This window comes from Theobroma cacao, chromosome 3 (genome assembly GCF_000208745.1).
Source record: "Theobroma cacao cultivar B97-61/B2 chromosome 3, Criollo_cocoa_genome_V2, whole genome shotgun sequence".
In the NCBI taxonomy this organism is placed as follows: Eukaryota; Viridiplantae; Streptophyta; class Magnoliopsida; order Malvales; family Malvaceae; genus Theobroma; species Theobroma cacao.
In genome coordinates this window covers 17015039-17028582 of record NC_030852.1, presented here as the reverse complement: position 1 = coordinate 17028582, position 13544 = coordinate 17015039, and the positions used below count along the sequence as shown (strand labels likewise).

The following is a 13544-nucleotide window of genomic DNA, read 5'->3' as shown; positions in this document are numbered from 1 at the left end:
ACATAGGGTTCGGCCATTGAAGGTTCATGGGGAAAATGGATTCTTTTCTTGTTGTTTTGTTTCTAAACATGCTTAACTAACTAAAAACACTAACATAACTTAGAATCAAATCAATCTAACATCATTCTCTCTCCATACCCATTCCAACCAGCCATGAATTCATCATGAAAACATGTAATTTACCCATGAAAATTAAGGGAAAATGCATGGGTAAGGTAAATCACTAGCAAAATCAAAGAAATTTTACCTTTGCTTCATCAAATCCTTGAATTCCAACACTTTCTCTTTGATTTTTCCCACCTAGGGTTTGTTCTTCCTTGGTTTCTCTTCTCTTCTGGTTTGGCTGACCACTATGGGAGAAATGGGCTGATTTTTATACCTTTTTATAAAGAAACAATAAAATAATAAAAGCATGACACATGGCATTTTCTTATTGGTTCAAATTTTAAATATTTGACTTTTAATTCTTTAATTCTCCACCACACATTTCTCATGTTTATCCATTTCCATGATCAATAAAATCCCTTGGTCTTGACAAGTGTCGGGGGTAAAAATTTACCGATTTGTTTCCAGGTGGCAAATGACCATTTTGCCCCTAGATAGTGAAAATTTCGGTTTGACTCCAAATTGATCCTCGAACTCCGAATTACCATTTTGAGTCATCCCTGGACTGTGAAACTCTTAATTTCACCTTAAAATCTCTATTTTAATTAGTTCGAGGTATAAATCGACTTACTTGTACTTTTAAGCACAATACTGACTTTTAAATATTCTTCCTGGGTTGTTCAAATATACAATCACTCTATTAGTCTCATGTGTAAAATGGTAGATAATTTAGGGTTAGGCTTGACAATTTAATTGGTAATTAGTCAATTAAAACCATTAAAAACAAATGGAATACACAAATTCAATTCTATTAAAAATAAGCAAGAAAATATTAAAAATTTAAACTACATATGAGTTCAATTGCAATCCTAGAGGAAAGAAATTAGCTACTTATAATTGAAAATAAAGAACATAAAAAAATAGAGTTTAACCATTTCAAACAAAATAAACAAGAAAACTAGAGAGAAAAGAAAACTAGAGATTGGTGATCTTCAATCTTCCATGGTTGATCTTGTTTTTTTCTTGAGTTTTTGATGACTAATCTCTTCCTTAAATAACCTAAAATTGATTCTCTCTAGTCTCCCCTTCAATTTGGCTTCATAAGGATGTATTTATATGGCTCACAAACATAATTTCAGTCCAATTCAGTCTCTTATCTTTGAAAAGGCATCTTTACAAACCTGGGATGCCATGGCATTGGCTTTCTAGCATAATGACGCCAACTTTTGGCTCTTAACTTTTCAATAGTCTAAGAATGACATCATTTGGAGTTTTGTAGTGGGAAATATGCTCAAGAAACCAAAACATGTGCAAAAAAAGTTTGCAGCTAGAATGCACTTTCTTAGTCGAATTAAAAGTCCTTCTTCAAAGCACACCTACAAAATCACAATTTAATCAATAACAACTTTTCTTAAGTAATTGAACATCTAATTTAGCCTAAAATAATCTAAATTCAATTGACCCAGCATAATTAACTATAATTAAATAAAGAACTAAAAACACCTAAAATCTATGTTAAAACTCAAGAATTTAGCTCCATAATAGCTAAAATTAAAACCAAATAACTTTATATCATAGGGTTATCACACCCCCCAAACTTAAGATTTTGCTAGTCCTCGAGCAAAACATAAAAGAAAAACTAAACGAAAGCAAAAGCAATTTAAATGATGAAATCAACATAAATAAACAAACTAACTAGAGACAAATAGCACTAAATCAATGATCTCCATAATTTTCTCAAAAGTATATCTATAAATCTCTAGCTTGAGATAAAATATAACCATCATTCAAGTTCATGTTTCAATTCAAATGCAAGCTCATTATCGAATGGATTTTTGTGTGTATGTGTGTGTGTGAAATCTTTTACAAAAAACATCATACTTATCTGGATGAGTTTATGTCTATGCACAATTTCAAATTAGTACTAGAACTTCATATGTTTGCTTTTTATCTCTCTCTACACTAATGTAAACGAATACTAAGTCAAGGATCACTAGGCCTTTATTCAGCTTGTAATGTACGGTTATGGTCAATGTAGGATAAAGGATACTAATTTGGCTTTATTCAACCTAAGCACATAATCATTTTAGGACCAATATAAAGCTCTATTCTCATTCTCCACATACACCATTTTTTTTTCACTTTGAACTTTTCTTTTGTTCAACAATTTATTCATTTTCTTTTTTTTTATTACAATTTAACAACCCAAACTTATTTATTTTTATTGTAGGTAGTGGGTTATTTTTTCTTTTTCAACAACTTTGCCTCTTTCTACTTTTTTTCACATTTAGCTTAATCTATATTTTCTAAAACAATATATATGCTTAAGAGTGAGGGTTGCAAAATTAGAATTTTATTTTAAGGCTAGGCTTATTATTATGTGGTTAAACAAAAGAAAGGGAAATTAGGCTCAAAGGGGTATGCTAGGGATAAATATTTAATAAGGTTAGCTTGAAAGGCTTAAATAGTCCAAAGATGGCCTAAACTGTAATGACCGTTCCTTGATCGTTACCGACATTCGAAACCTCCGGGGAAAAACCTGCCAAGTCCTGAACAAGCTTTATTAGAAATTTCCATTAATTCATCATACTCATTCACCAATCCATGTTATTACTTTACACCATACGCTCTCGTGACATGAATTGAACAATAGATCTAATGAATCAATTTGGCCTTTGAGTCGTATAATCATGAGTATATACATTGAATTCCAAATCTCCAATTCAATCTTTCTATCAAGACCAATATCCATTACATATTAATAAACAAAATACAAGGACTCAACTTCTAACAGCGGAGCGACCCGGAATGGAAGTTTAAGAGGTGTCATTACCTACGTTGCAGTAAATCTCGGTGTGCTATATGATGCACTTGAGTGGATTATTTATCTGTAAAAGGTAATAAGGGGGTGAGTCTCACAGACTCAGTGATCATCAACTCCGTGAGTAGGGCATAGATGGGAAACAAGCTAAACGTAGAAGATTTGAATATATAAAACATAAGAACATGTAAACCATTTAAATTCAAATGGGACATTGTGCCTTACATATAAAACCAAGGATTTCTATGTAAGAAATCATTTAACCATCATAGTGTCAAAACCAGTATGAGTAAGAGATTGCTATCATCGAAATCGTTTAACAACTCGCTTAAGGCAATTCAACGTAAACATGCATGCTTTCATAAAAATGAAACATTATCCAAGCTTTTACGCAAGCTCATAAGTCAATTTCGTAAATCGCTTCATACGTGAGGAGTTAAATCCTACATCTTAGTACAAAAAGGGGAGCTGTGGAAAATCTTATAGTTTTCACCTTGTGAAAGCGTACAAGTTTGAAAACTTAAAGAGATGCCACTCTCGAGTAGGAAAGTGTAATATCAACAAGTGGACCCAGTTCCACGTAATAACAATTTGAGAGCATCGCTTCCACTGAATTCCCACATGCCATGCCAGTCTCGACGATGTTGGCCGACATTAGAGAAATCAAGCGATTGCAACCGCGAATATCATTTGTGGCCTAGCCACATATAACAACCCATGGCCTTGCCACGTATATCACAGATCATGGGCCCAGCCATGTCTAATAGCCCGTCGATAGCCCAAAGGTTCTCTAGCTAGAGCTCACTTGTGCATGTAGACACCCTTTTTAATAGTATAAAAATAGTAATAAAACAAAAAAATATAAACTAAAATAATAAGAAAAAAGAGGAATGGCTGGGCGTACGCCCAACCACCATTAGTGATGGGGGTTCTAGCTACCAACTCCTTGGTGCCAGAACCCCATTATTAGGTTGTCCAAATTTTTGGATAGCCCGGCTTTTAAAGATTCACGACCTGCAAAAAAGAAAGGGGGGAGAAAAATAATTTTTTCAGAACAAAAAACCAGAGAGGATTCGGCAACCAAAAAACCCTAGAAAAGCCTAGCCACCTGCAAATAAAAAATCCCTAGTCTCTAGCAGCCAGAAACCTCAATCCACAAATAAAAAAAATACCCAAAAATATAAAAAAGAACAAAAATCAATCATAAATACATAATGGGAAGATGAGAGTAAAAGGGGTTTTTGAGGGATTTTTTAGGTAATTTTTAGAGGGATTTTGGGGTTTTTGTGCGGCTATTTTGGAGAGAGCTTGACCTTTTTTTTGGGTGAGCATGGGCTGTCGCCGGCTGGTTTAAGGGAAAGAGGATTTGGGTTTTCTGTTGCCACCGATTAAGAGGAAATTAGTTGGGTTCATCGTCGCCTAGGAGAAAAGGGGTTTGGGCTTAACGTCGACGAAAAGAAAAAGGCGGAGAGAAGAGATCCGAGAGGCACCGATGAGGGGAGCAAAGCTCGATTCGGGCAACAAGAGACAAAGAGTCGGTCGAGTGGCCGACGACGGTAGTGGGACCATCCGATAGGTATTGTCGGTGGGGAGTAAAAGAGAGTGTTTTGGTTGAAAGAAAAGGTGGAAGCTTTTAGAGAGAGGTTTGAGAAGCCGACGGCTAGAGAGAGAAACAGAAGAGAGAAAATGAAAAGTAAAGGAGAAAAATGGGGTTTTATAGTTAGGGTTGGATAACTTTGAAACGACGTCGTTTTTGGACCCACAAAGGGTTCATTTTCACTCCTTCAAACGGTGCCATTTTGGCGCACTAAAGACTGCTGGACAAAAGGGTCGGACGGTGCTTTGGAACGGATCGCAGGTTCAGTTGACTATTTGGTTAATTTGACCCACGAAGGTAAATCATTTGTTATTCTTCTCAAATTTGTTGTGTGATTTTGGTGGGTTCCTAGGATTGATGTTTAATTAGGAATGATTAGGATTTAGTTGCTTTAGCTAAATGTTCTGAATTACATAAATACTGCCCTTTTCTAGTTTAAAAAAAAATAATACCAACGAAAAAATATAAAATATATAAAAAATATATATAGTAATAAAATGTATAGGAATGATAAATAACCAATACCGATGATGGGATAATCGCTCGGGACGCGAGGAGTCGCAGTCTCCGGTTAATTTTTCCTAAGTTCAGAATCTGAATTAAGATTCCACCAGTACGATGGGAAGGCCTCGATTTTGAGTTTTCGAGATTTTTATTTTAAATAAATAAAATTTTACTACATAAAAAAACTTAGTCAAAAATAAAAAAAATATAAAAAATTATACAATAATAAATAAATAAAATTTTTGTTCACTAAGATAACATAGAATCACAAATAATTTATAATGTATCTAATTACAAAAAGGAAATATAGAGGAAGAAAATCCATAAGAAAGAGCAAGGAAAATATAGGAGAAACTTAGAATAAAAAAAAGATAAAAAATAAATAACAAAAAATAATAAATGAAAAATATATATAATAAAAAAATAAAAATAAGCTTCACAAGCCTAGTATAGATTTCTATCATATCATGCATATCATGGCATGTAGATATTTTGTTCATGAGTTAAGTCCCGATGATTGGATTTTTCGAAGATCTTGCGAAGGCAAGTTTCTCTCGGAAAGCTCCTTAGGTGAAAGGATATCCTCGGGTCCCACCAGTATGATGGGAGGGATCGGGAAACATCTTTAATAAAAAGGCTTTTGCTCGTAATAGGTTCATATTCACAAAAACATTATTTTTAAAGAAAAACGTACGATAACCCCGATGATGGAATTTATTAGTCGAATTTGTGAAGACGAATTTCTCGGATAATTCCTTAGGTGAGAGAACGTCCCGAATCTCACCTGCATGATGGGCGGATTCGAGAAATATGCTCAATAAAAGGTGTTTGTTTGGCATTATCTCGATATTATGCCATGCATTACACAATTACATCACATGAGTGTCAAACTTGTAAAATTAAATAAAATATTTTAATAAATAATAATTAAGGGAACATAAAAGCAAATCAATGGGCTAGGATAACACACGATTAAATGGTACCGTTAGTGGAACGGGCGTTATAGGGGTGCTAATCCTTCCTTATGCGTAACTGTACTCCCGAACCCAATTTTAAACAAGAGCGCGTAGACCAGTTTATCGTTCTTTCGACGAACTTAAAATTAATTTAAGATCTCGTTGAATAGAACAAATTCATCAAGTGGCCAATCACACCTAACAAAAAAAGATTGGTGGCGACTCCCTAATTTAACCAAGTTTAGCGGTCGAGTTCCCGGACCGACACGTTATGATAGCTTGGTGACTCCGCTAGGGAAGAAAGAGAGTCAAGCCATAATTAATCATAGGTTATCCTAAAAGCCTTAAATAATGTAGTGTTTCCTTTAAATTTGGGCATTTGTTTTATGCAATATGGTTTTGTGCATTAATTGTTTTATGATCATTACTTTATTATTTTTTTAAATTGTGGGGAATTTAAGATAGAGGGATGTTAGATTGTCCATCAAACGTTGATACGTTCCTTCACACACGTGACACATTTTGCATTCATGCATAAGCCTTCTACTTGGGTTTTATCCTTAATTAGGAGGGGGTTATGTAGCTACTCTCTCGTGAGGTTATAACCTTCGCATGGGCTAGTGAAAACTCTCACTCAGATCAAACCTAGTCCGTTTGAAGCCTGTAATGGGCGAGGATCGAGGTGCCTTACTAGTCTGTGTGGACGACAGTGAAGAGCGATTTGGGAACCTTTAGCTCTATTTTCAACCCAAACTCAGCATGTAGAATACCGAGAGTCACCTTTGCCTAAGTAGAGCTATACTTGTGAAAATATACCCTTTGACTAGGTACACATGAAGGAATTTTCATAGTCCCTTTATTCTAAATTTTTCTTTGCAAAGTAATGAAGATATCATGTTATTAATTGTTTTCGTCAGAATTACTTTTGGAATCTCTATTTACTGTACTAACTTAAACTTGTTGTCATTTTGCATATGCACATTTGCATCATAATTTTGCATATAGGAAAAAGTATTTGTCACCTGACAGCCATTATTTTATGGATGTTATGTGACAAATATGTTTAGCACATGATCATTCATTTATACATGCATAAATCTTCATTTCATGGCAATAAGTATTTTCGCCTGTAAACAATAATCAAAGATAATGGGTTCATTTCTTCATTTCATTCATGCACCATCTAATTCATGTTCATGATTAAAGAAAGGTTTCAAAAATAGCTCGACCACCTAAACCAAATGATCAGCATATCCGTTACACTCATTAACGAGTAAGGATCATGGAAGAAGAAATGAGAGAGCAGTTAGCAAAGATGATGGAGTTGATGACGAGCTTAAGTAAAGGAAAAAGAGTGACTGAAGAATCAGCTTCGTTAAAAAACCCATCGGCACAAGACACTAGAAACTCAAGGGATGATCCGCCTTATCCCCTTGGGTTCACTCCACCTTATGCCCAGACTTTTCAAAAGGTCCACCCTCAAGTGATGCCATTTGATTACTCCAATGTACTACCCCCATTGGGCCATCAACCTACTCATGGGCAATTTGGGTTGAATTTCGAGATAAATCCAGTTGAACCAATACACGTCTCGAATTTAGATGATCCCAAAGAGCAAGAGAAATTAAGAAAGAGCTCATCACAAACAGAAGAAACCAAAGAAGTTAAAAAAAAGTACGATTTGTTGGAAGAACACCTTCTTGCTGTGGAAGGTGAGGATAGGTTTGGAACCATGGATGCAGTTGAGTTATGCTTAGTTCCCGATGTGGTAATCCTTCCCAAATTTAAGGTGCCAGAATTTGAAAAATATGATGGGACAAAATGCCTGATGGCACACATTACCACGTACTGTCAAAAAATGGCTGCACAGTCGCATGATGATAAGTTTTTAATTCATTTATTCCAGGATAGCCTAACTGGGTCGACAGCCAGATGGTATGTACAGCTTGATCGGAGTCATATCAAAACTTGGAAGGATTTGGCTAGAGCCTTCATGGCACACTACAAGCATGTTGTTAAGTTAGCCCCTGATCGCTTATCACTTCAGACCATGGAAAAAAAGGCTAGTGAGAGTTTTAAGGAATATGCCCAAAGATGGAGAGACGTAACGACACAAGTGCAACCACCCCTGACAGATAAGGAGATGACTGTATTGTTTATAAATACACTTAAAGCTCCTTTCTATGAACGGTTGATTGGCAATGCCACCAAAAATTTTATAGATTTGGTCCTCTCAAGGGAGATAATTGAAGGGGCAATCAAGAATGGAAAAATTAAGGGGAACGAAACCACTAGCTCCAAGAAAGGGACCACATTCAAGAAAAAGAAGGGGATGTACAAGCATTTTCTTACACTGGCTCATAAACCCATAATTTCAACCCTTACCATCCATATCATCCATATCCACCTTTTTATCCAAGTATAGGCAACATTGCCCAGAATCCTTATCCCTATCAACTGATTCCTCAACCAATTTTTCATCCGAGAGCACCCATACCTCCACTTATGCCTCAATCATTGCGGAAACCTAACCTTCACCAATTACCCATTCCAATCTTTAAGTTTTTGCCTCTACTAATTGAGAATCAATACCTCAATCTTGTACCAATGAAGACAATTCCAAACCCATCGGCAAGGAATTATAACCCCAATGCTAAATGTGACTATCACATGGGGGCAATTGGACACTCAACGGAGAAATGTAGGCAATTGAAAGAGAAAATTGAAAATCTCATGAAGGATGGCACTTTGACTCTTGAGCTTATGGAACGTTGGAAATCGACTTTGTCATAGATTGAACTCTTGTTAGGAAGTTGAATAAAAGCCTCAAGTCTCAAACAAATTGTTTGCAGGAAAAGTGGATGATTTAGAGTTTTTATTTTTCAAGGGCATGGCAAGAGTAGGATTGTTAAGGAATATAAACTTTAGAAGCTGTAATTGAAGCTTTAATATTTTTGTTGGATTTAATTTTTTTTGAAGCTTTGTGTTTAATTTGCAAAAGGATGTGATACACTTAATTTGGTCAAGGTTTTCATAACAGGTTTTCAAAAAGAAAAAAAAAAGATTTAGTCAATAAAATGTACACATGTTCTCGAAAGAATTGATGGTTACTGTTTGGAATGAACTTGTCCTTGCAAACATTCTCCAACCATTTCTCCAAACACTTGGGAACCCAAAATCACTCAAATAAAGGCTATTTAAGAACTTAAAGTCCAAAAAGAAGTAAAGTTTTGAAAATGCGTCAACCCTATCTTGTGATACCAAAGGACAATGATCTTTGTCCAGGCAATGATCGATGTTATAATTCATGGTTTTGCAAAATTCTTTCTTTAGAAAGCAAGCAAATCAGACACTCTTATAAAGACTCTGAATGTGGTAAGTTAATAAATGCCAAGACTATGCTGAAGTCTCAAATATGCCAATACCTCTCAAATTCTTTCAATTTGGATATTAAATGTGAACCTTGAACCCATTGTCTAAAGCATCCTTTGCCATTATTCTGGGGCATGATGACTAAAAGAACAAGATCACCTAATACCTCAATGACACCTTGTTTTTTTAAAAAAAAAAACCTTTTTTCCTCTCTAATCTAGCAAAAGTATTTCTTGTTATAAAGAGTTGATCATGATAAGGTATTCTGATATCAGATCTTTGAAGGCTTCTGAGGAATTTTATTGTTAAGGGTGGTCCCCTGAACCTTCGTTTGAGTGGGTGATTAAAGGAAAAACATTCTTGATGAATCCTTTCACTTTGGAAAGGTTGATTCAATCTTGAGTTGTGAAGAAAAGAAAAAACAAAAGAAAAAAAAGAAGAAATAAGAAATAAGAAAGTGAGTGAATGGCGAGGAAAGTTGATAGTGACATTATGCACTTGAAACACTCAGATGGTGTCAAAAGTAAAAAAAATTAACCTTTGATCTTAAATTCTTCCTTTCTAGGGAATTGCTTTTCAATATAAGTAACCATAGTTGAGAGGATAAATTGCCATGTTTCGTTTTCCTTTCACAAATGAGAAATTATCCACTTGCTACCCTTTTGAGCCTATCGAATTTTCTCTAAAATGCACCTCAACCAAGGATCACCTCCCACATCGAGAGGCAATTATGAAGGAAAATTTCTGTCAAAAGCATGGATGATAGAAGATTCATTTTGAGGGAAAAATGAACATCTTATATACCATAGGGGTAGATGTAAATTTGAGTTCTTGAAAGTTTCAAACGCAATCCATCAATATGAAAATTGAAAAAATACCAAAAAAAAGAAGAAAAAAGGAAGAAAGAAAAAGCATAAAAGGGAAATGATGGAAAAAACATGCTTTGAAAAAAGACAAATGTCTTAAAAGAGTCCTTTGCACGGTAATAAATGATCCTTAGTTTAATCACCTTTAAATACATGTTTTGGGCCTTTATATCCATTTTTTTAGAACCCTTAACCGTAGCCTACATTATGTGCATGAAGAAGTCCATTTTGATCAAGTGTGGATACTTAAATTGAAAAGCTATCTTATAGAAAGAGATAATCACATAGAAAATGAGACTTGACTTTTCTTCTTTGCTAAAATTACCTTTTTGAATCCCTTAAGTCATTTCGAACCAAATTTGAATTTTTCAAAGTGCATGATGGAACAATCAGTCAAGAAAAAAAAAAGAGAAGAAAAAGAGAAAGAAAAAGTGAGTGAAAAAGATAACACTTTAGAGTGAAAACTCGAAAGGGCAGTCTAAAGCGAAGATGGGAACTTATGAAGTCACTCATGATTTTAACTAAGGTGATAACAAGAAGCATCTGAGAGAGAGACCATATCAAGATAGCTAGAGTTCATTGGACACTTTTTAAGTGTATAAGAATTTCAAGCACCTTAAAGATTCAAGATCTATTGGAAACATCCATACTGAATTTTGAGCCAATCTCTTTCAAAATAACCTTCTGTAATGTTAAACCTATAATAGCTGGTCTTGACATTTATCATCTTGCCACACATCATGAGGCTTAGAGAATGTCAAATTTGATTGTGATTTGAAAGGAATCTTTTTGCAAAATTTGATTTTAAATCACTATACATTTGTGAGCTTGGACAAAGAAACTTTAACTTTTTTTCTTTTTCCCGTGAAATGGTGACAAACCTTTATTGTTGACCAAGATCTCGATGTGTTGAATCGTCCCATCTTTTTGAAAGACTAGATTGTCATTTGGCTCATCCAAAATCATTTCAAACAGTAATCATCAATTTTTAAGAGATTTAAATATCACATGTTTTTTCCAACTTAGATATTTTATCACTGCAATAAGAAAAGTGTGGAAGTGATGCATTCTTGCTCAACATTCAACTACTTTGATCATGAAAATAATTGCGTGGGGCAATTTTGTTGTAATTTTATCAAAATCAAGATGTCTTTGAAAACAAAAGAAAAAGACGAAAAATAAGAGTCTTTATGATCTTTGTGAGGAAAATCCCTCAATCATTTTTTTTAAAAAAGAGAGGTAAAAAAAATACGAGGAAGAGCTTTCATGATCAAAAGGCATGGAAGTATTGAAACCCAATTTGAATTGGTGATCTTTTGTCAACAAGGAAATTGGCAATTGCACAAGAATGTCGTCGAAAAATGCAAAGCCAAGAAAAATGATCTTCCAAGTGAGGAATATATGGTGCAAAACAAAGGGAAGCAATGAATAATTTGTTCATCATCCAATCATGCACATGACCGTGCATCATCAAAATTGAAAATTTTCAAACAAATGTCAAGACTAATGCAGTTTTCAAGCAATTAAGTGAAGAAATATTTGAGTCTTAAGCCCAATTTCTAGCATCCAATATGTATAAGTCCAGTTATGTTGGCACAAAAAGAGCTTAAGCCCAATTTAACTAGCATCCAAGATGATTAAGCCCAATTATATTGGCATAAAGACGATTAAGCCCAATTTTGCTGGCATCCAAGATGATTAAGCCCAGTTATATTGGCACAGAAGGAGTTAAGCCCAATTTAGTTGGCATCCAAGATGTATAAGTTCAGTTACGTTGGCACAAAGGGAGCTTAAGCCCAATTTAACTGGCATCCAAGATGATTAAGCCCAGTTATATTGGCATAAAGATGATTAAGCCCAATTTAAATGGCATCCGAGATGATTAAGTCCAGTTATATTGGCATAAAGATGATTAAGCCCAATTTACCTAGCATCCAAGATGTATAAGTCCAGTTATGTTGGTACAAAATGAGCTTAAGCCCAATTTAACCGTCATCCAAGATGATTAAGCCCAGTTATATTGGCATAAAGATGATTAAGCCCAATTACGCTGGCATCCAAGATGTATAAGTCCAGTTACGTTGGCATAAAAGGAGCTTAAACCCAATTTAACTAGCATCCAAGATGAATAAGCCCAGTTATATTGACATAAAGACAATTAAGCCCAATTTCGCTGGCATCCAAGATGATTAAGCCTAGTTATATTGGCACAGAAGGAGTTAAGCCTAATTTAGCTAGCATTCAAGATGTATAAGTCCAGTTACGTTGGCACAAAGGGAGCTTAAGCCCAGTTATATTGGCATAAAGATGATTAAGCCCAATTACGCTGGCATCCAAGATGTATAAGTCCAGTTACGTTGGCATAAAAGGAGCTTAAACCCAATTTAACTAGCATCCAAGATGATTAAGCCCAGTTATATTGACATAAAGACAATTAAGCCCAATTTCGCTGGCATCCAAGATGATTAAGCCTAGTTATATTGGCACAAAGATGTTTAAGCCTAATTTAGCTGGCATCCAAGATGTATAAGTTCAGTTACGTTGGCACAAAGGGAGCTTAAGCCCAGTTATATTGGCATAAAGATGATTAAGCTCAATTTAAATGGCATCCAAGATGATTAAGCCCAGTTATATTGGCATAAAGACGATTAAGCCTAATTTACCTGGCATCCAAGATGTATAAGTCCAGTTACGTTAGCACAAAATGAGCTTAAGCCCAATTTAACTGGCATCCGAGATGATTAAGCCCAATTATATTGGCATAAAGACGATTAAGCCCAATTTCGCTGGCATCCAAGATATTTAAGCCCAGTTATGTTGGCACAAAAGGAGTTTAAGCCCAATTTAGCTGGTATTTAAGATGTTTAAGTCCAGTTACGTTGGCACGAAAAAGTTTAAGCCCAATTTAGCAAGCATCCAAGATGTTTCAGCCTAGCTACGTTGGCACAAAGAGATTTCTTCAAAGTTATGTAGCCTCATTTTGAGATGGGGAACAACCTACATCTTCAAAACCTCCGAGTACATTCCCAAAATCTTCGGGTAATTAGTTTCAAGATTTCTTCAAAGTTACATAGCCTCATTCTGATATGAGGAATAACCTTTTCTTCTAAAACCTCCGGGTACATCTTTAAAACCTTCGGGTACATCATCAAAACCTCCGGGTACATCTTCATACCTCCGGGTACATTCTTAAAACCTCTTGGTAATTAGTTTCAAGATTTCTTTAAAGTTACGTAGTCTCATTTTGAGATGAGGAACGACCATTTCTTTTAAAACCTTCGGGTACATCTTCAAAACTTTTGGGTGCATTCCTAAAACCTCCG

The 13544-nt window shown here is 35.1% G+C and overlaps 1 protein-coding gene across 1 annotated transcript; it reads left to right on the top strand.

Annotated features, from left to right (window-relative positions):
* Positions 7266–8776, top strand: LOC108661152. The gene is made up of 2 exons (XM_018117045.1): positions 7266–8317; positions 8404–8776. Exons 1-2 carry the CDS (start codon positions 7266–7268, stop codon positions 8774–8776), a joined length of 1425 nt encoding a protein of 474 aa, XP_017972534.1.